Source organism: Salvelinus alpinus, chromosome 16 (assembly GCF_045679555.1).
Source record: "Salvelinus alpinus chromosome 16, SLU_Salpinus.1, whole genome shotgun sequence".
NCBI lineage: Eukaryota > Metazoa > Chordata > Actinopteri > Salmoniformes > Salmonidae > Salvelinus > Salvelinus alpinus.
Window position 1 is genome coordinate 24,343,990 of NC_092101.1, and position 22,245 is coordinate 24,366,234.

Below are 22,245 nucleotides of genomic sequence, written 5' to 3' on the forward strand. Positions count from 1 at the left end.
AAATCCATTTTAGAATATGGCTGTAACATAACAAAATGTGGAAAAAGTCAAGGGGTCTGAATACTTTCCGAATGCATTGTATGTGGATCTAAAGATTGAAATGTAATGAAATTGTTTAGGTACATTCAAGTGAGGATCTGTTTCCCTTTTTGTTGTTCCTGGACTGTCTGGATCCAAAGGTCTTTCTGCTAAAATTATATTTAGTCTGAACAAAGGGAAAGCCAACAGCAGTTTCTGTAACTGCCAGGGCGGAAATTCCAAGAAGTATTTGATTGTTAATAAGAGAATGGGGAATCCATCTTAATGTCCTGAATGTATGACTGAAACCATAATGACAGTCACATGACCTTGACATCTCTTCCTTAGATATCCTTTCAGCTCTTAACACCATAATGACGTCCATTAGTTCTGTTCCTCGGACAAGTTACCATATGAATGTTGGCATAACATGTTTGATCAAAGTCCCTATTTTCAGCCCTATCTTTCCATTAGGTTGGTTGGTATTCCCTCCACCTGAAGTCCAGATTATTACACAGCTGGGGCTCATTCAACTTTCAAAGGGCTCAAACACAACCAGACTCCCATTGTCTCCCAAAACCTTGCGCCTTGTAATCAAACCCTCATGACAACATACCTTTGGTTTGGTCTGGCCCCATGCCCGCCTCCCCCGTTGCCTCCCAGGAACATACTGTCAGGAACATACCTGGGAACATACATGGTTTTGTTTTCCTATGGTAGCTGTATATGTACAGTTGCCTTCCATGTTATGACATCTCTTCAATCTAGTGTTGGTTTTGGAGGCAGTGTTGGCTTCGCTTTCATTTGATATTCACCACTAGGTGAGGTTTGTTATTGGGAGATAAATGGACCTTTCTGACACATCCTTTTATTGTTTTCTTGCACGGCTGCCCTTTTCCTGAGTGTCAATGGGAAAAGTGCTCTTTTGGACGTATCTGGAATTCCGAACCAAAATAACTGTTATATCCAAACTTCCCCTCCAACAATATTGAAGGAGATTACATCAGGAGTGTTTGTAGATCTAGGACCTTGGCAATGCCATATTATTGTAAACTGTATGTACAGGTGACTTGATACCGGTACTCCTTGTATATAGTCTCGTTAATTTGTGTTACTATTTCCTGTTTTGTTTTTTGCAAATTTGTCTTACTTTTTAACTCTGCATTGTTGGGAAAGGGCCCATAAGTAAGCATTTCACGGTAAAGTCTACACCTGTTGTACTCTGCGCATGTGACAAATAACATTTAATTTGATGTATAAGTCAAATGGACTACAGGGAAGATTTCTGTATATAAACACAATCAATTCTACCAACTACATCATGTTAGGTAGTTTGAATACTCAATGGTTGAGAGTACTTACCACATATTGTATCAACGATGATATTTGATGTTCTATTTGATGATGTTCTTAGAGAGAGAGAAATATTAGCGGTCTCGTATTCTCCCTGTGTTATTAGCTTACACCATTGTGTGTATGTCAGAATGAGCGTGGGGGCTTCTCGTCCCCCACTGGACCCATGGAGGGTGGTGGTGGAGAGATGCTTGGCCTAGTTCTTCCAAAAACACTACCTCACTCTGTTTTATGGGCTCCTGCTCCGCTCAGCATGGAGTGTTGGTCACAGCTTCTTATGTCCCATTAGTTAAGACAGAACTTTTGTTCTGGAGAGGCTGTTTCAACCACTATAAAATGACATTAAAATCACAAGGCTGGACTATTTTTATACAATACTTTGTGTGTGTAATTTGATTGGGCTTCTGTGTTAAATGTGGATTTTGAGAAACGTATTACTCCACATCGACACACCTGTATGTGTTTGCGTGCACGTGTGTGTCTCTGTGTGGGTGGAGGTCATGTAGCAGGGATCCAACTGGATAAGGAACATTATGGGATGCTCAGGCCTGGTTGGCTGATGTTAATGTTAGGGGAGCTCGAAAAACAGTGCTGTGGTCCCTGATGCTTTTTGTTGAATAGTCCTTTGCTTTAAGTTGCTCATTAGGAAGGCTCCCCATGTAACATTGATATTTTAGTCATTTAACAGATGCTCTTATCCAGAGCGACTTACAGGAGCAATTAGGGTTAAGTGCCTTGCTCAAGGACACATCGCCAGATATTTCACCTTGTCGGCTTGGTTATTCAAACTAGCGTACTTTCGGTTACTGGCCCAACGTTCTTAATCGCTAGGCTACCTGCCACCCTATCCAGCCTATTAACTGTCCTCTCCTGGAGGACAGGTTTTTGTTAAAGGGATGAACTTCTCACCCAGGGCTCAATTTGTCAACTAAGGGGTTCATATTCTACAAGGAAAGTGTGGAGAGAAAGTGTGATGAGTGTGTGGCATTTAGGCTATATGTGGTGGAGATTGTAGGTTTTGTTTTTCACACAAGTATCTAGAGTATCTGTGACTTGTGTCTTCCGTTTGGAAGAGAACAGTGGGAAATGTTGTCATCAACATTGATAGATAGCCTGCAGAGTTCTGTATTACTATCCAAGTCTGTACCCAAACAATTTGAGCTTCTACTTCTAAAAATGCACCTTTCCAGAAACAAGTCTCTCACTGTTGCCGCTTGCTGTAGACCTCCCTCTGCCCCCAGCTGTGCCCTCGATACCATATGTGAATTGATTGCCCCACATCTATCTTCTGAGCTCGTGCTACTAGGTGACCTAAATAGGACATGCTTAACACCCCGGCCATCCTACAATCTAAGCTTGATGCCCTCAATCTGACACAAATTATCAATGAACCTACCAGGTACAACTCCAAATCCGTAAACACGGGCACCCTCATAGATGTCATCCTAACTAACTCGCCCTCCAAATACACCTCTGCTGTTTTCAATCAAGATCTCAGCGATCACTGCCTCATTGCCTGCATCCGTAATGGGTCTGCGACCAAACGACCACCCCTCATCACTGTCAAACGCTCCCTAAAACACTTCAGCGAGCAGGCCTTTCTAATCGACCTGGCCGGGGTATCCTGGAATGACATTGACCTCATCCCGTCAGTAGATGATGCCTGGCTATTCTTTAAAAGTGCCTTCCTCACCATCTTAAATAAGCATGCCCCATTCAAAAAATGTAGAACTAGGAATAGATATAGTCCTTGGTTCACTCCAGACCTGTCTGCCCTTGACCAGCACAAAAACATCCTATGGCGTTCTGCATTTGCATCGAATAGCTCCCGTGATATGCAGCTTTTCAGGGAAGTTAGGAACAAATATACACAGGCAGTTAGGAAAGCTAAGGCTAGCTTTTTCAAACAGAAATTTGCATCCTGTAGTACTAACTCAAAAAAGTTCTGGGACACTAACGCTCGTCTTCCTCCTCGTCTGAGGAGGAGCAAGGATCGGACCAAAGCGCAGCGTGAATACATATTGATTTATTTAAGAAAGACGAACACGAAGAACACTTGACAAAATACAAAATAACAAAACGACGTGAACAGACCTGAACTTGAGAACATAAAACATGAACGCACGAACAGGAAGGACCACACGAACGAAACGAAACAGTACTGTGTGGCGAACAAACACAGACACAGCAACAATCACCCACAAACAAACAGTGAGAACAGCCTACCTTAATATGGTTCTCAATCAGAGGAAACGTAAAACACCTGCCCCTGATTGAGAACCATATCAGGCTAGTTGACAATGAACCCAACATAGAAACACATAACATAGAATGCCCACCCAGCTCACGTCCTGACCAACTAAACAATACAGAACAAAGGAAATAAGGTCAGGAACGTGACAGACACTGTAAAGTCCAAGGAGAATAAGAGCACCTCCTCCAAGCTGCCCACTGCTCTGAGGCTAGGAAACACTGTCACCACCGATAAATCCACTATAATTGAGAATTTCAATAAGCATTTCTCTACAGCTGGCCATGCTTTCCACCTGGCTACCCCTACCCTGGTCAACTGCCCGGCACCCTCCACAGCAACCCGCCAAAGCCCCCACCATTTCTCCTTCACCCAAATCCAGATAGCTGATGTTCTGAAAGAGCTGCAAAATCTGGACCCCTACAAATCAGCTGGGCTAGACGATCTGGACCCTCTCTTTCTAAAATTATCTGCCGAAATTGTTGTAACCCCTATTACTAGCCTGTTCAACCTCTCTTTCGTATCGTCTGAGATTCCCAAAGATTGGAAAGCTGCCGCGGTCATCCCCTTCTTCAAAGGGGGTGACACTCTAGACCCAAACTGCTACAGACCTATATCTATCCTACCCTGTCTTTCCAAGGTCTTCGAAAGGCAAGTTAACAAACAAATTACCGACCATTTCGAGTCCCACCGTACCTTGTCCGCTATGCAATCTGGTTTCAGAGCTGGTCATGGATGCACCTCAGCCACGCTCAAGGTCCTAAACGACATCATAACCGCCATCGATAAGAGACATTACTGTGCAGCCGTATTCATCGACCTGGCCAAGGCTTTCGACTCTGTCAATCACCACATTCTTATTGGCAGACTCGCCTGGTTCACCAACTACTTCTCTGATAGAGTTCAGTGTGTCAAATCGGAGGGCCTGTTGTCCGGACCTCTGGCAGTCTCTATGGGGGTGCCACAGGGTTCAATCCTTGGGCCGAATCTCTTCTCTGTATACATCAATGATGTTGCTCTTGCTGCTGGTGATTCTCTGATACACCTCTACGCAGACGACACCATTCTGTATACTTCTGGCCCCTCTTTGGACACTGTGTTAACTAACCTCCAGACGAGCTTCAATGCCATACAACTCTCCTTCCGTGGCCTCCAACTGTTCTTAAACGCAAGTAAAATGAAATGCATGCTATTCAACCGATCACTGCCCGCACCTGCTCGCCCGTCCAGCATCACTACTCTGGACGACTCTGACTTAGAATACGTGGACAACTACAAATACCTAGGTGTCTGGTTAGATTGTAAACTCTCCTTCCAGACTCACATTAAGCATCTCCAATCCAAAATTAAATATAGAATCGGCTTCCTATATCGCAACAAAGCATCCTTCACTCATGCTGCCAAACATACCCTCGTAAAACTGACCATCCTACCGATCCTCGACTTCGGTGATGTCATCTATAAAATAGCCTCCAACACTCTACTCAACAAACTGGACGCAGTCTATCACAGTGCCATCCGTTTTGTCACTAAAGCCCCATACACTACCCACCATTGCGACCTGTACGCTCTCGTTGGTTGGCCCTTGCTTCATACTCGTCGCTAAACCCACAGGTTACAGGTTATCTACAAGTCTTTGCTAGGTAAAGCCCCGCCTTATCTCAGCTCACTGGTCACCATAGCAGCACCCACTCGTAGCACGCGCTCCAGCAGGTATATCTCACTGGTCACCCCCAAAGCCAATTCCTCCTTTGGTCTTCTTTCCTTCCAGTTCTCTGCTGCCAATGACTGGAACGAACTGCAAAAATCTCTGAAGCTGGAGACTGATATCTCCCTCACTAGCTTTAAGCACCAGCTGTCAGAGCAGCTCACAGATCACTGCACCTGTACATAGCCCATCTGTAAACAGCCCATCTATCTACCTACCTCATCCCCATACTGTATTTATTTATTTATCTTGCTCCTTTGCACCCCAGTGTCTCTACTTGCACATTCATCTTCTGCACATCTACCATTCGTGTTTAATTGCTATATTGTAATTACTTCGCCACCGTGGCCTATTTATTGCCTTAACTCCCTTATCTTACCTCATTTCCACTCACTGTATATAGACTTTTTGTTTTCTTTTTCCTACTGTATTATTGACTGTATGTTTTGTTTATTCCATGTGTAACTCTGTGTTGTTGTATGTGTCGAATTGCTATGCTTTATCTTGGCCAGGTCGCAGTTGCAAATGAGAACTTGTTCTCAACTAGCCTACCTGGTTAAATAAAGGTGAAATATATATATATATTTTTTAATTGTACTCTCCTTGCACTGAGCCACTCTCCTTGCACTCTCCTGAACAGTTGGCTGTCTCCTTATCCTGTCCTCAATAATGGTCTCTTGTTACGTAACCCTGTAACACTGTGTGTGAGATCCATGGTGGCTCAGGCAGGTCGACAGGGCAGACACAGCAGCCCGTCTACCCGTTCAGACACAGCTGATCTCCCTGCTGTAGATTGCTGTTGACCCTCCAAATGATTAAACACACAGCTAATTATCTCATTATAGCAGATCTCTTGGTGCTTTCTCGTGGTGCCTCGTCTCCTAACAAGCTCTCTTAGTTACGATAAGCTGCTCTCGTTGGGTGGGGGTAGAAAGCTTGTTTACACAATCAATGGTGGGGTTTTAAGTATAAACCATGACATGGATTCAGATTGCATGGACATATGTTTTGTAAATGATATAATGTGTCCTCAAATTGTATATTAAATTAAGGGACATAAAACGTTTCATCGGATTTACAAAAGAGAATGTTTTTCAAGTTGTCCTTTGACCTTTTTGAGACCATTGTAACACATTTCACCTGGCAAACTGGACATGTTTCAGTGAATCTCACTATTTTGGAAGCCAATGGGAAGGGAAGCTGCTTATTTAACATACAATGCCTCAGTAGCTGCCACCGGGGTTTTGAGACATGCTTCCTCTAGGACCATAAACACCCCTGTACTCCCAGCCAGCTGCTCTGACAGGGGGGAGGACTCAGAGGAGGGAGGGAGGGGCAGGGCGGGGGTGTCATGTTCAGTCAACCACAGAAAGGACAGAGAAAGACAGAGTCAGATTAGAGAGGGGTGCACGGTCAGCGTGCGACTTTAATGAAGAGGGATGATGCTGAAGGGATCTTCTCGCTCTCTCTCTTCATTCTTTCAGAAGTATGTAGTTAAATGTTTGGGGCTGCCCCCCACTTAAAGAGGCAGTAAGCAGTGTGTTTATGATCTCCCTCCCTCCTCCCTGATGTCCTGATAGGTTGCTTGTGTGGTTGCTATGTTCTGAGAGAGCCTTGTGAGAGGTTAGACTGGAGCTGCGAGAAGCAGCTAAGGCTGGAAAAAGTGACAAAAGACTCGGACGCACTGTTTCCTTAGAAAAAACTCCTTTGCTGCCAAGGCTCTGTACGAGCTGGGTGTGTGTATATGGGGGGAGGGAGTGTAGGGGTGTGTGTGTGTGTGTCTGTGTGTCTGTGTGTCTGTCTGTCTGTGTCGTTACTAAGAAAGTCTGAAGAAAAGAAAGGGATGATAATGGTAGAAAAGCAAGTCTGGACTAAGTTCTACTGGTGTGATTTACCTCTGCCGCCTGGATTAGGGACTTCTATCTCTTCACACCCGACTATCGTGGCGCTATGATGAAGAGAACTAGACATGTCATAGGTAAGGTATTGATACTCCCCTCACTCGCTGGCTCTCTGTCGGGAGCTATAGGGTGTTTACATGCTAAACAGAGAGAAACATTTGTTGTCACTGGCCTGGGTCCTAGACTTTATTTCCATTACAACAGAATACCAAGAGGTTGGTATATTCTCAAGTGTCTTCTGAGAAGCTCAAGGGACTCTTGCCTGTCTGTCTATAGCTAATGCTCAGGGACAAAATGCCTCAATTGTTTTGCAGTTTTCTGTGGGGGAGATGCAACTGTGCTTCAGGATTTTGTGACTTTCTGATGGCGGCCGGCTGTGTGAAAATTAGATTGTTGCGTTATAAACCTTATGTAGGCTACAAATATATAGCATGTGTTGCAATTTTTTTGTGTTTGGTATCCTGTCCTCCACTCATTATTTCGTAACAGCCTTGTGTTAATTAGTAGGCTAAGCAATGATGCATTTTTTTGCCTTTGTATAAATCGATTTAGAGGGAAAGTAGGGTAAAGTGAAGTAGGATACTTGATTTAGGGAATTCTCAACCTCGCAAATTATCTTAATATTCACCATAGCTAATGAATAAAAGGTAAAGCACCTGGTTGGTTGGACTCCATTTAGGTTATTTGAGGTGAGCTAATGTAAAAAAATGTATTTGAAGAAATTATGTACTTTCCAGAGAGAGAAACTGGTGCACTAATCTGCACCAAGCATACAGTACAACTCTACAATGGGAATCCTAAAAGTTTAGGGTAGTTAAAGCTTTATTGTTGTCAGTCAAATACTTGAAACCGTTAGCTGCTATTCTCGTCTCCAGCTCCATGTAATTAAGTTCCTGTCGTTCTCTTCTCTCAAACATCGCTTAACATAAACGGAAACCTGGCTCGTTAATTAGTTCCAGTGCGCGATCACGACTCGCTTCTCTCTCTCAGTTTCTGCATGGCTGAGACCAACCCGCTCCCTGGCCTGGCCCTGCTTTAAGTGTGGTAGAGAAAAGGAAGGCCGGTCGTAAATGAAAGTTTACATACACTTAGGTTGGAGTCATTAAAACTCGTTTTTCAACCATTCCACACATTTTTTGTTAAAAAACTATAGTTTTGGCAAGTCGGTTAGGACATCTACTTTGTGCATGACACAAGTAATTTTTCCAACAATTGTTTACAGACAGATTATTTCACTTATAATTCACTGTATCACAATTCCAGTGGGTCAGAAATGTACATACACTAAGTTGACAGTGCCTTTAAACAGCTTGGAAAATTCCAGAAAATGATGTCATGGCTTTAGATGCTTCTGATAGGCTAATTGACATCATTTGAGTCAATTGGAGGTGTACCTGTGGATGTATTTTCAGGCCTACCTTCAAACTCAGTGCCTCTTTGCTTAACATCATGGGAAAATCTAAAGAAATCAGCCAAGACCTCAGAAAATCAATTGTAGACCTTCACAAGTCTGGTTCATCCTTGGGAGCAATTTCCAAACGCCTGAAGGTACCACGTACAAACAATAGTACGCAAGTATAAACACCATGGGACAACACAGCCGTCATACCGCTCAGGAAGGAGACGCGTTCTGTCTCCTAGAGATTAATGTACTTTGGTGCGAAAAGTGCAAATCAATCCCAGAACAACAGCAAAGGACCTTGTGAAGATGCTGGAGGAAACAGGTACAAAAGTATCTATAACCACAGTAAAATGAGTCCTATATCGACATAACCTGAAAGGCTGCTCAGCAAGGAAGAAGCCACTGCTCCAAAACCACCTGTCACGTTCCTGACCTGTTTTCCTTGTTTTTGTATGTGTTTAGTTGGTCAGGGCGTGAGTTGGGGTGGGCATTCTATGTTATGTGTTTCTATGTTTAGGTTCATTGTCTATTGGCCTGATATGGTTCTCAATCAGGGACAGGTGTTTTACGTTTCCTCTGATTGAGAACCATATTAAGGTAGGCTGTTCTCACTGTTTGTTTGTGGGTGATTGTCTTCCGTGTCTGTTTATGTACCACACGGGACTGTTTCGTTTGGTTAGTCTGTTCCTGTTCGTGCGTTCTTCGTGTTATATTGTAAGTTCACATGTTCAGGTATGTCTACGTCGTTTTGTTGTTTTGTAGTTATTCTAGTGTGTTTCCTGTCTCTGTGTTTTGTCTGCACCAGATAGGGCTGTCTCGGTTTTCACATTTGTTATTTTGTTACTTGTATTAGTGTTACCGTTTATTGATCTAATTAAACATGTTGAACACTAGCCGCGCTGCGTTTTGGTCCGATCCCTACTCCTCCTCTTCAGACGAAGAGGAGGAAAGCAACCGTTACAGAATCACCCACCAATCAAGGACCAAGCGGCGTAACAGAAAGCAGCAGCAGCGATCGCAGGATTCCTGGACATGGGAGGAAATACTGGACGGTAAAGGTCCATGGGCACAACCTGGAGAATATCGCCGCCCTCGTGAAGAGCTGGAGGCAGCTAAAGCCGAGAGGCGGCGGTATGAGGAGGCAGCACGGAAGCAGGAGAAGGATCTGGGCTACACTACGTGGGAGGAGATCGACAGTTGGGCGATCGACCCAAGGAGAGTGCCGGAGCCCGCCTGGGATTCTCTGGCGCAGTGTGAGGAGGGATACCGGCGAATGGAGGCAGCACGACGACGCGGTAGGAAGCCTGTTAGTCAAGCCCAAAAATTTCTTGGGGGGGGGGCTAAAGGGTAGTGTGGCGAAGTCAGGTAGGAGACCTGCGCCAACTTCCCGAGCTTACCGTGGAGAGCGAGAGTACGGGCAGACACCGTGTTATGCGGTAAAGCACACGGTGTCTCCTGTACGTGTGCTTAGCCCCGGTGCGGGTTATTCCACCTCCCCGCACTGGCAGGGCTAGATTGAGTATTGAGCCGGATGTCATGAAGCCGGCCCAACGCATCTGGCCACCAGTGCGTCTCCTCGGGCCGGCATACATGGCACCAGCCTTACGCATGGTGTCCCCGGTTCGCCTACATAGCCCAGTGCGGGTTATTCCACCTCCCCGCACTGGTCGGGCTACGGGGAGCATACAACCAGGTAAGGTTGGGCAGGCTCAGTGCTCAAGGGAGCCAGTACGCCTGCATGGTCCGGTATATCCGGCGCCACCTCCCCGCCCCAGCCCAGTACCACCAGTGCTTACACCACGCACCAGGCTTCCTGTGCGTCTCCAGAGCCCTGTTCCTCCTCCACGCACTAGCCCTATGGTGCGTGTCTTCAGCCCGGTACCACCAGTTCCAGCACCACGCACCAAGCCTCCTGTGCGTCTCCAGAGCCCTGTTCCTCCTCCACGCACTAGCCCTGTGGTGCGTGTCTCCAGCCCAGTACCTCTAGTTCCGGTACCACGCACCAAGCCTCCTGTGCGTCTCCAGAGCCCTGTTCCTCCTCCACGCACTAGCCCTGTGGTGCGTGTCTCCAGCCCAGTACCTCCAGTTCCGGTACCACGCACCAGGCCTACAGTGCGCCTCAGCCGGCCAGAGTCTGCCGTCTGCCCAGCGGCGCCTGAACTGCCCGTCTGCCCAACGCCGTCTGAACTGTCCGTCTGCCAAGCGCCGCCTGAACTGCCCGTCTGTCCTGAGCCTTCAAAGCCGCCCGTCTGTACTGATCCTTCAAAGCCGCCCGTCTGTACTGAGCCTTCAAAGCCGCCCATCTGTACTGAGCCTTCAAAGCCGCCCGTCTGTCCTGAGCCTTCAGAGCCGTCCGCCAGACAGGAGCCGCTAGAGCCGTCCGCCAGACAGGAGCCGCTAGAGCCGTCCGCCAGACAGGAGCCGCTAGAGCCGTCCGCCAGACAGGAGCCGCTAGAGCCTTCCGCCAGACAGGAGCCACTAGAGCCTTCCGCCAGACAGGAGCAGCCAGAGCCGTCTGCCAGACAGGAGCAGCCAGAGCCGTCTGCCAGACAGGAGCAGCCAGAGCCGTCTGCCAGACAGGAGCAGCCAGAGCCTTCCGCCAGACAGGAGCAGCCAGAGCCTTCCGCCAGACAGGAGCAGCCAGAGCCTTCCGCCAGACAGGAGCAGCCAGAGCCTCCGCCAGTCATGAGCAGCCAGAGCCTCCCGCCAGCCATGAGCAGCCAGAGCCTTCCACCAGCCATGAGCAGCCAGAGCCGCCAGCCAGCCATGAGCAGCCAGAGCCGCCAGCCAGCCATGAGCAGCCAGAGCCGCCAGCCAGCCATGAGCAGCCAGAGCCGCCAGCCAGCCATAAGCAGCCAGAGCCGCCAGCCAGTCATGAGCAGCCAGAGCCGCCAGCCAGCCAGGATCCGCCAGAGCCAGCCAGCCAGGATCCGCCAGAGCCAGCCAGCCAGGATCCGCCAGCCAGCAAGGATCCGCCCCTTAGTCCGGAGCTGCCCCTTAGTCCGGAGCTGCCCCTCAGTCCGGAGCTGCCCCTCATTCCGGTGTTGCCCCTCATTCCGGTGTTGCCCCTTAGTCCGGTGCTGCCCCTTAATCCAGTGGGGTTAATTTGGAGGGTGGCCATTTGGAGGAGGCTACGGAAGCGGGGTTTGACTATGGTGGGGTGGGGACCACGTCCGGAGCCGGAGCCGCCACCGTGGACAGATGCCCACCCAGACCCTCCCCTAGACTTTAGGTGGTGCGCCCGGAGTTCGCACCTTGAGGGGGGGGTTCTGTCACGTTCCTGACCTGTTTTCCTTGTTTTTGTATGTGTTTAGTTGGTCAGGGCGTGAGTTGGGGTGGGCATTCTATGTTATGTGTTTCTATGTTTAGGTTCATTGTCTATTGGCCTGATATGGTTCTCAATCAGGGACAGGTGTTTTACGTTTCCTCTGATTGAGAACCATATTAAGGTAGGCTGTTCTCACTGTTTGTTTGTGGGTGATTGTCTTCCGTGTCTGTTTATGTACCACACGGGACTGTTTCGTTTGGTTAGTCTGTTCCTGTTCGTGCGTTCTTCGTGTTATATTGTAAGTTCACATGTTCAGGTCTGTCTACATCGTTTTGTTGTTTTGTAGTTATTCTAGTGTGTTTCCTGTCTGTGTTTTGTCTGCACCAGATAGGGCTGTCTCGGTTTTCACATTTGTTATTTTGTTACTTGTATTAGTGTTACCGTTTATTGATCTAATTAAACATGTTGAACACTAGCCGTGCTGCGTTTTGGTCCGATCCCTACTCCTCCTCCTCTTCGTCTGAAAGCAACTGTTACACCACCATAAAAAAAGCCAGACTACGGTTTGCAACTGCACATGGGGACAAAGATCGTACTTTTTGGAGAAATGTCCTCTGGACTGATGAAACAAAAATGGAACTGTTTGGCCATAATGACCATTGTTATGTTTGGAGGAAAAAGGGGGAGGCTTGCAAGCCGAAGAACGCCATCCCAAACGTGAAGCACGGGGGTGGCAGCATCATGTTGTGAGGGTGCTTTGCTGCAAGAGGGACTGATATACTTCACAAAATAGATGGCATCATGAGGAAGGAAAATTATATGGATATATTGAAGCAACATCTCAAGACAACAGTCAGGAAGTTAAAGCTTCGTCGCAAATGGGTCTTCCAAATGGACAATGACCCCAAGCACACTTCCAAAGTTGTGGCAAAATGGCTTAAGGACAACAAAGTCATGGTATTGGAGTGGCGATCACAGAGCCCTGAACTCAGTCCTATAGAAAATGTGTGGACAGAACTGAAAAAGCATGTGCGAGCAAGGAGGCCTACAAACCTGACTCAGTTACACCAGCTCTGTCAGGAGGAATGGGCCAGAATTCACCCCACTTATTGTGGGAAGCATGTTGAAGGTTACCCGAAATGTTTGACCCTAGTTAAACAATTTAAAGGCAATGCGACCAAATACTAATTGAGTGTATGTAAACTTCTGACCCACTGGGAATGTGATGAAAGAAATAAAAGCTGAAATATATCCTTCCCTCTATTATTATTCTGACATTTCACATTCTTAAAATTAAGTGGGGATCCTAACTGACCTAAGACAGGGACTTTTTATTCGGATTAAATGTCAGGAATTGTGAAAAACCGAGTTTAAATGTATTTGGCTAAGGTGTATGTCAACTTCTGACTTCAACTGTAAGTCCACATCTTACAATATTGCATTGCACTTTGAACCTTGTGCGATTGACAATCTTTAATGTGCCCTATTAACGACACATCACAATAATACATCCATACAGTATACCACACAGCTTAGTTTAGGGGAAATACTGTATGTACTTAAAGTCCTCATTTCCAGAAGATGTGTGACTGTGGCTGAGAGTGAATGTGTGTGTTTCTGCTCATTAAACCTGATGAATTGGAGCAGAAGGCTGAAGGCTGCCTAGGACAAGGTGGACACTGGGATGAGGTTTGATGAGGTGTGTGGAGAGCAGAGGACGGTGCCCCTCTGTGTTGCCATGGCATTAATCCATGGTGTCTCCACATGTTGCTGGCACAACCTGCCACAGAATCAACACACCCACCAGACTAAACATATGACTGACTAGGCCCAGGAGTTTCCCCTCACCACGTGATATAGGAAACCTGGAAGAACTGGACTTTCTTCTGGTCAGAGCCCAATAGCATACAACCAATAGCATTCCAGTAACTAGAATCAATGTGTTGTTGTGCTGTTTTTATTATTGTATACTATAATGCTTTTTGGTATTTAGTCAATAGAATTTGATCATGCATTTTTCCATTGTTTGCTCTGCAACACCAAAGAACAGGACTGACCATTGTGATCTTGTTTTGTGATCTTGCTGTTTAAAAAAAATATTAAATTCAGTATAATGTCATATTTTTTATGTGTCTGTTCTTGGAGAGCTAATTCCTTCCAGAGCCTGTAGCTGGCAGGATGGAGGTAGGAGGGTGGGTTGTGTCTTTGTGCTTTGCATGCTGTTCCTCTAGAATTGAATGTTGTGACCTTTCTCTGAAGCCTGCAGAGGCCATTATGAGACCTGGCTTTGTGATTTACTTACATGTCTGGGGCTGGGATTCCTGCAGCAGGATGATAAGATCTGGAGCTAGCGTGTTAACATGCTCCCAGACGCAGATCCTCCTTCCTCTCGCCACCACTCTGCTGAGGGAGGATGTATGTGTGTGTGAGTGTGGGTGTGTGTGCGCGCGCAGGTTTGTGTGTGTGTGTACTGTGATGCACACGTTTTAGTATATTGTCGTAAAAGGAGCCGTGGAAATATTTGTAAATGAGGTAACATGCTTAGAATAATAATGTCAATGTAATTTGGCCTTGATACCAAACAATGGACCAAATCCCTGTGGAGACTTGAAGTTGCTGGTACCATGACAACACTACAGCTTCCAACTTCCATACAGTAGAAACATGCTTCTGTGAGGCTCTCTGTGCTATCTATAGCCCTGGCTGTAAGACCCACTCAAAGCTCGCTCAGTCTTTGATAAAGTGTAGTTTGTTGTAATGCACTCCTTTATACCGTGGCCAGACAGAGGGTGTTTTGTTCACAGTGGAAAGCTAGCTGCAGTGTGCTTCAGGGTGATACCAAACTATTAAGGCAGAGAGTGATGAAGCTTCATTAACCCTCACCCCTCCCCCCCCAAGCATCCAGAATGGCTACTGAGTCTTCCAAGAACAACACAATGAAAGAAACATATGTCTGAAAGGAGGGATACAGTAGCCACATAAGCTTGTAATGGAAATTGATTGAAGGCACACAAAGATCTGCGTTCACAGCTAATGGTATTGACTGCGAGGGGCAGCGGTAGACATGGAGACCACTGTTAGCAAGAGAACAGACACTGTGCTTTGAGAGACTAGTCAAGGATCATATCACCTCCACCCTACCTGACACCCTAGACCCACTCCAATTTGCTTACCGCCCCAATAGGTCCACAGACGACGCAATCGCAACCACACTGCACACTGCCCTAACCCATCTGGACAAGAGGAATACCTATGTAAGAATGCTGTTCATCGACTACAGCTCAGCATTTAACACCATAGTACCCTCCAAACTCGTCATTAAGCTCGAGACCTTGGGTCTCGACCCCACCCTGTGCAACTGGGTCCTGGACTTTCTGATGGGACGCCCCCAGGTGGTGAGGGTAGGAAACAACATCTCCACCACGCTGATCCTCAACACTGGGGCCCCACAAGGGTGCGTTCTAAGCCCTCTCCTGTCCTCCCTGTTCACCCATGACTGCGTGGCCATGCACGCCTCCAACTCAATCATCAAGTTTGCAGACGACACTACAGTGCTAGGCTTGATTACCAACAACGATGAGACAGCCTACAGGGAGGAGGTGAGGGCCCTCGGAGTGTGGTGTCAGGAAAATAACCTCACACTCAACGTCAACAAAACAAAGGAGATGATCGTGCACTTCAGGAAACAGCAGAGGGACCACCCCCCTATCCACATCGACAGGACAGTAGTGGAGAAGGTGGAAAGTTTTAAGTTCCTCTGCGTACACATCACGGACAAACTGAAATGGTCCACCCACACAGACAGCGTGGTGAAGAAGGCGCAGCAGCGCCTCTTCAACCTCAGAAGGCTGAAGAAATTTGGCTTGTCACCAAAAACACTCACAAACTTTTACAGATGCACAATCGAGAGCATCCTGTCGGGCTGTATCACCGCCTGTTACGGCAACTGCTCCGCCCACAACCGTAAGGCTCTCTGAGGCCTGCACAACGCATCACCGGGGGCAAACTACCTGCCCTCCAGTACACCCACAGTACCCGATGTCACAGGAAGGCCAAAAAGATCATCAAGGACAACAACAACCCGAGCCACTTCCTGTTCACCCTGCTATCATCTAGAAGGCGAGGTCAGTACAGGTGCATCAAAGCTGGGACCGAGAGACTGAAAAACAGCTTCTATCTCAAGGCCATCAGACTGTTAAACAGCCATCACTAACATTGAGAGGCTGCTGCCAACATACTGACTCAAATCTCTATCCACTTTAATAATAAAACATTGGATGTAATAAATGTATCACTAGTCACTTTAAACTATGCCACTTTATATAATGTTTACATTCCCTACATTACTCATCTCATATGTATATACTGTACTCTACACCATCTACTGCATCTTGCCTATGCCGTTCGGCCAGCGCTCATCCATATATTTATATGTACATATTCTTAATCATTCCTTTACACTTGTGTGTATAAGGTTGTTGTTGTGAAATTGTTAGATTACTTATTAGATATTGCTGCATGGTCGCAACTAGAAGCACAAGCATTTCGCTACACTCGCATTAACATCTGCTAACCATGTGTATGTGACCAATAACATTTGATTTGATTTGATTTGTGGAAATGTCCAGAGCCATGCCTTGGCCTCATTTTCTACAGGTCATACTGACCTGTCAGACATGTGGATGGTTTGTCCACCGATGATGACTGGGCCAGTGTATGGCCGCAGGGCTTGATTTGTGAGGACACATTGTACGCTGTTGTTTAATGCTGCTCTCTTTCCTATACATTCCTTTGATATTGTGATTGCTGACTGGAGGTGTTCTCCCTGTTGTTTTCCTCTCCCTCCCCAGATGAGATCATGCAGCAGGAGATCAGGCCCCTGCTTGCTGTCGACATCATAGAGCAGCTGCATCGGCAGTTTGCCCTGCTCTCAGGTACGTAGCTAGGTCTCCGTCTCCTCTCCTTATCCCTGCTTCCCTCACACAAAGACGGGCAGATATTCGAGTTCCTCTCCCTTTGTAAAGGAGCAAATATGGGAATGACAAAATAATCAAATTTTAGTCAGAGGTGATCATATCTACTTTACAGTTATACCGAACAGCACAATGTAATGTTTGTTAATTCATTTTGATCACGGTCAGAAACAATTATTTTGTCATATCCGTTATGAGTTACAAGGCCATTTCCATTGTTGACGTTAAGACATGATTGAGTTGTGACCGGACTTGAACCTTTTAACTACTGATCGATAGGATTGCCTCTTAATCACTTCCTGTCTGAGACAGTAGAGAGGTCTGGTCTGCTCCATGGTCTGTTCCAGGACAATAACAGCATTATCACATTACACCATGAACCATTTCCTGCCAGGATGTCTTTGTCTCTCTGGCCATATTCATGAGCTTTGTTCAGAGTGGATAAAATGGCCACTTTTTCCATTCAGTTAAGTTGGGATGCAGAAGCAATGACTGTGTACATACTATACATTATTATTAACATGTATTTGAGAATATTGAGTCCACTAAATCATGTCCGTATACTCACAGATCACCTCAGTCTGAAGAATCTCTCAAACCTTTTTCTATCTCAGTTTTATTTCCCCTAAACCCAAATAAATGTGTCTTAAACTTCTGTCATAGCCACCTTTGAGTTACCAGAGACATAGAAGAGTATTGGAGACATGAACAGAGGTGCAGGGCCTTAGCTGGAACAATAACAGAGGGAGTTGTTGGTAGTTATTGGGCTAGCCTGGCCTCAGAGCCATACTACACGAAACATACTATGCGTATTTCTGAGCACCTCCAAGACATATGATATGTACTAATGGTCTAGTTACTTTAGACAGAAACAAAAGTAGGGAGGTTGGTCAGGGAAGATGTGTGGATGTATACCGCGACCATCTAGCAATCCAAATGTTGGTGTTCGAGTCGCGTTGGGAACAACTGTAGCATTTTAGCTAACCCTTATTCTAACCTTGACCCATTTCACCTAAACTGCTACGTAAATTCTCCTAACCTTTGTCGTTTTAGTAGTTTTTCTAACCTTTTACATAAATGATCCTAACCTTTGTTGTTAGTTCTCCTAACTACCAATGTATATTCTCCCAGTCATTCTCCTTTGTTGAAACAAGCAACTTGATTTCAGAGAAAGACAGATAATACTATACATCCTCCAGATGTATGATAAGTTACATCATCCAATTCTTAAGCTATTGCATGACTGGGTGAGACGTATATGATACGTCCTCCAATTCGTATGATATTGTAGAACCGCTATTCCATTCATAATGTAACCTAACGTAACGTAATATATCATACCAAATGGAGTAAAAGATTTACGTACCAAATCCAACGAATTGCCCTGAGACCAGGTTGATTGGACGGGAGCTCTACGCCACAGCCTCTGGCTCCACAGGGATTGTTTCCATTCCTTCCCACCTATGTCAAACCACCAAGGGTCAGCCAGCTGCGCTCCTGCCAAGCTGGTGTCTTACTTCAAAAACCCTGGCTCAGCAAAGCTAGCTTTCAAACTTATGTAATTTTACTGTGGAAAAAGCACAAGTATATTTCATTATCTACACAGCAAGAATGTTTTTATTCTCAATGGGTCTGTCACTGAGTTTGGGTTGTTTTGTATGGTTTTAAAACATTGGTCTCCATTCCTTTTCTCCATATTGTGATGCTGATACCTGACAGTCACAAGCAGTGGTGGAAAAAGTACCCAAATGTCATACTTGAGTAAAAGTAAAGATACCTTAATAGAAAATGATTCAAGTAAAAGTGAAAGTCACCCAGTAAAATACGACTTGAGTAAAAGTCTAAAAGTATTTGGTTTTAAATATACTTAAGTATCAAAAGTAAATGTAATGGATAAAATATACTTAAGTATCAAAAGTAAAAGTATGAATAATTTCAAAGTCTTAATATTACGCAAACCAGATGGCACAACTTTCTTGTTTTTATTTATTTACGGATAGCCAAGGGCACACAACACTGATTGATACATCATTTACAAACAAAGCATGTGTGTTTAGTGAGTCCGCCAGATCATAGGCAGTAGGGATGACCACGGATGTTCTCTTGATAAGCGTATGAATTGATCAATTTTCTGTTCTGCTTAGCATAAAAAATGTAACAAGTACGTTTGGGTGTCAGGGAAAATGTATGGTGTAAAAAGTACATAATTTTCTTCAGGAATGTAGTGAAGTAAAAGTATAAGTTGTCAAAATTATAAATAGTAAAGTAAACTACAGCTACCCCAAAAAACTACTTAAGTAGTACTTTAAATTATTTTTACTTAAGTACTGTACTTTACGCCACTGGTTACAAATAAAGGCCACCTCGCTGTTGACGTTATTCCAGTATTACCTCCACACCTATAGAAGCATTATTTCTGCACTACTTATGTACCTTATACCTGATGAGGTGATGCTGAGTTGAGCTTTCTAGACAGGGCAGTATTGTACAGCTCTGATTGTTATCTGGTGTACTGTTGTCAGTGAGAGAGTTAGGCAACAGAAGCTCTGACATATGTGAGGATTCCCTGTGGTGGAATTTTCTGCCATATGCAGGTAAATAATTGGATGTGTCTGGCTGGGAGGTCTGATAGATGAGTTGTCACCCAGTGGGATGGATGGCAGACGAGATGGCACAGGAAATAAACTACATGCTGCTTTTAGCACAAAGACATCTGAGTTTGGGAGGAAGCTGTTATGCTTGTCTATGTGATTTGCTTGTCAGTGTTAGTACATTTTTAGAACTGAGAGACAGAGAGAAGAAGGCAGAGGAGGATTTAGGAAGGGAACAAGTTAGTCAGTAAAAGTAAAGAGCTACAGTTACCTCACCACTAATATGAAAGGCAGCATTTCCTGACGTCCTCCTCCGGAATAAGAGTAATACAGTGTATGTCCAAATAATGTAAGTGCCCAGACTCGGGGGGCCTCAAGTAGAAAATCAGACTGCCTTGGGCAGATGAGGTACAATTTACAGCAGTTCCCCTCTGTCATCCCAAACTGAACTGTTTTGAAGTTGAGAATTCACCCTAAAATCTATCTATACTCCTATCTCCACTCAGGAATGCAGGCACTGGGGCATGATGATGTGTGAGGAGGAACACTTTAGATATAGGGTGACTTGCTGTTCCACTATGCTTTCTCATAGTGATACACTTTGACTGATAAATCTCTGATTGGAGAGATATAGGATCATGGATTATATTATGGCTGCCTCTGATTGCTTCATTTGTTTTAGGATTTAGTGAGACAATTTTGATTATTTGAAATTTACATCTCTCCTCATATTTCTTCATTTAGATTGTCATATCAACATTTTCACTCATCAAACTTATTTAGTTTCATGTTTCATATAAGTTTTGATTCAATCATGACTTTTGGCAAAAAATAATCAAATCTGAATTTGTGCTGACAGCCCAATGCCACCACCTTGTGGTTGATTAGTGGAAAATAACTTTTCTATTGATATAAAGTCACCCATCAGATCGGTAACAGCAGAATGTTGTTTTTTATCCAAATAAATATTTATTTTACTGTAGAAGCCTGGTGTAAATTAATGAATGTAACAAAATTGACATATTTCTGTCAATCTATTGATGTAACCCTATGTGTGCAGGAGGAAGAGGGAAAGATGGCGCCCCCATCATCACCTTCCCTGAATACTCAGGCTTCGGCGACCTCCTAGACGAGGACTTCCAGAATGTTGTCACATATCTGACTAGCATCCCCAGGTAAAGTATGCAGCTTCACTACAACCATAAATATGCTCCCATGGTTATGCAGTTCAGATCAATTCTGCAATTCTGGTGCACATTATTTTCCCACAGTGGAGAACAGAAGCTTACTGTAATGCTACTGTGTATTTGATCAGTACAGGCCAAAGAGTGCTGCCTCTAGCAGCACAGTGATGCATTCATTTGAATGAGTTTTGCTTGAAGAAACACAGGCTTAAATAAACATACAGTGCCTTCAGAAAGTATTCACACCCCTTGACTTTTTCCACATTTTGTTGCGAAACAGCCTGAATTTACACACAATACCCCATAATGTCAAAGTGGAATTACATTTTTAGAAGTTTTTAAGCTGAAATGGTTTGAGTCAATAAGTATTCAACCCCTCTGTTATGACAAGCTTAAATAAGTGCAGGAGTAAAAATGTGCTTAACAAATCGCATAATAAGTTGCATGGACTCAGTCTGTCTGCAGTAATAATGGTTTACATTACACCTGATGTAAAACCAGCGACTCAGGGACCCCATCATATATTAGCAAACAGTTTTTTTCTCACGTCTTGTCTTATCATCAGGTGAATGATAATGTCAAGTGGAAGTAATCAAAAAAAATTCATTATTAGATTTTGTAGATAGTTTTTCATTATTTTGACCTCCCTAAGAGGCGGGTGGACAAACAAAATCCCACAAATTCTGACAAACTCCAAGCATTGATTATGCAAGAATGGGCTTCCATCAGTCAGGATGTGGCCCAGAAGTTAATTGACAGCATGCCAGGGTGGATTGCAGAGGTCTTGAAACAGAAGGGTCAACACTGCAAATATTGACTCTTTGCATCAACTTCATGTAATTGTCAATAAAAGCCTTTGACACTTATGAAATGCTTGTAATTATACTTCAGTAATCCATAGTAACACCTGACAAAAATATCTAAAGACACTGAAGCAGCAAACTTTGTGGAAATTAATATTTGTGTCATTCTCAAAACTTTTAGCCACGACTGTACATTATAGTTGAATGTATGAACTCTAACAGAGCCTCAAATCAAATCAAATGTTATCGGTCACATACACATGGTTAGCAGATGTTATTGCGAGTGTAGTGAAATTCTTGTGCTTCTAGTTCCGACAGTGCATCAATATCTAACAATTCCACAACTACCTAATACACACAGATCTAAGTATAGGAATGGAATAAGAATATATACATATAAATATATGGATGAGCAATGACCGAGCGACATTGGCAAGATGCAATAGATGGTATAAAATACAGTATATACATATGAGATGAGCAATGCAAGATATGTTAACATTACTAAAGTGACTAGTGATCCATTTATTAAAGTGGCCAATGATTTCAAGTCTGTAGGTAGGCAGCAGCCTCTCTGTGTTAGTGATGGCTGTTTAACAGTCTGATAGCCTTGACATAGAAGCTGTTTTTCAGTCTCTCGGTCCCAGCTTTGATGCACCTGTACTGACTTTGCCTTCTGGATGGTAGCGGGGTGAACAGGCAGTTGCTCGGGTGGTTGTATTCCTTGATGATCTTTTTGGCCCTCCTGTGACATCAGGTGCTGTAGGTGTCCTGGAGGGCAGGTAGTTTGCCC

General features: G+C 44.7%; 1 protein-coding gene across 12 annotated transcripts in view; it reads left to right on the forward strand.

Moving 5' to 3' along the window:
* The window catches only part of mcf2l2 (MCF.2 cell line derived transforming sequence-like 2), a 136,271-nt gene that overhangs the window by 18,846 nt on the left and 95,180 nt on the right, over nt 1–22,245 (forward strand). For 11 of the 12 annotated variants that reach the window (XM_071345519.1, XM_071345518.1, XM_071345522.1 and 8 more), the window contains 2 exons: nt 16,752–16,835; nt 20,526–20,640. In XM_071345519.1, coding sequence (XP_071201620.1) covers nt 16,752–16,835; nt 20,526–20,640 — 199 coding nt within the window. Of the gene's footprint in view, nt 1–16,751; nt 16,836–20,525; nt 20,641–22,245 lie in introns of those variants that run through there. The other variant, XM_071345529.1, reaches the window with a different exon arrangement.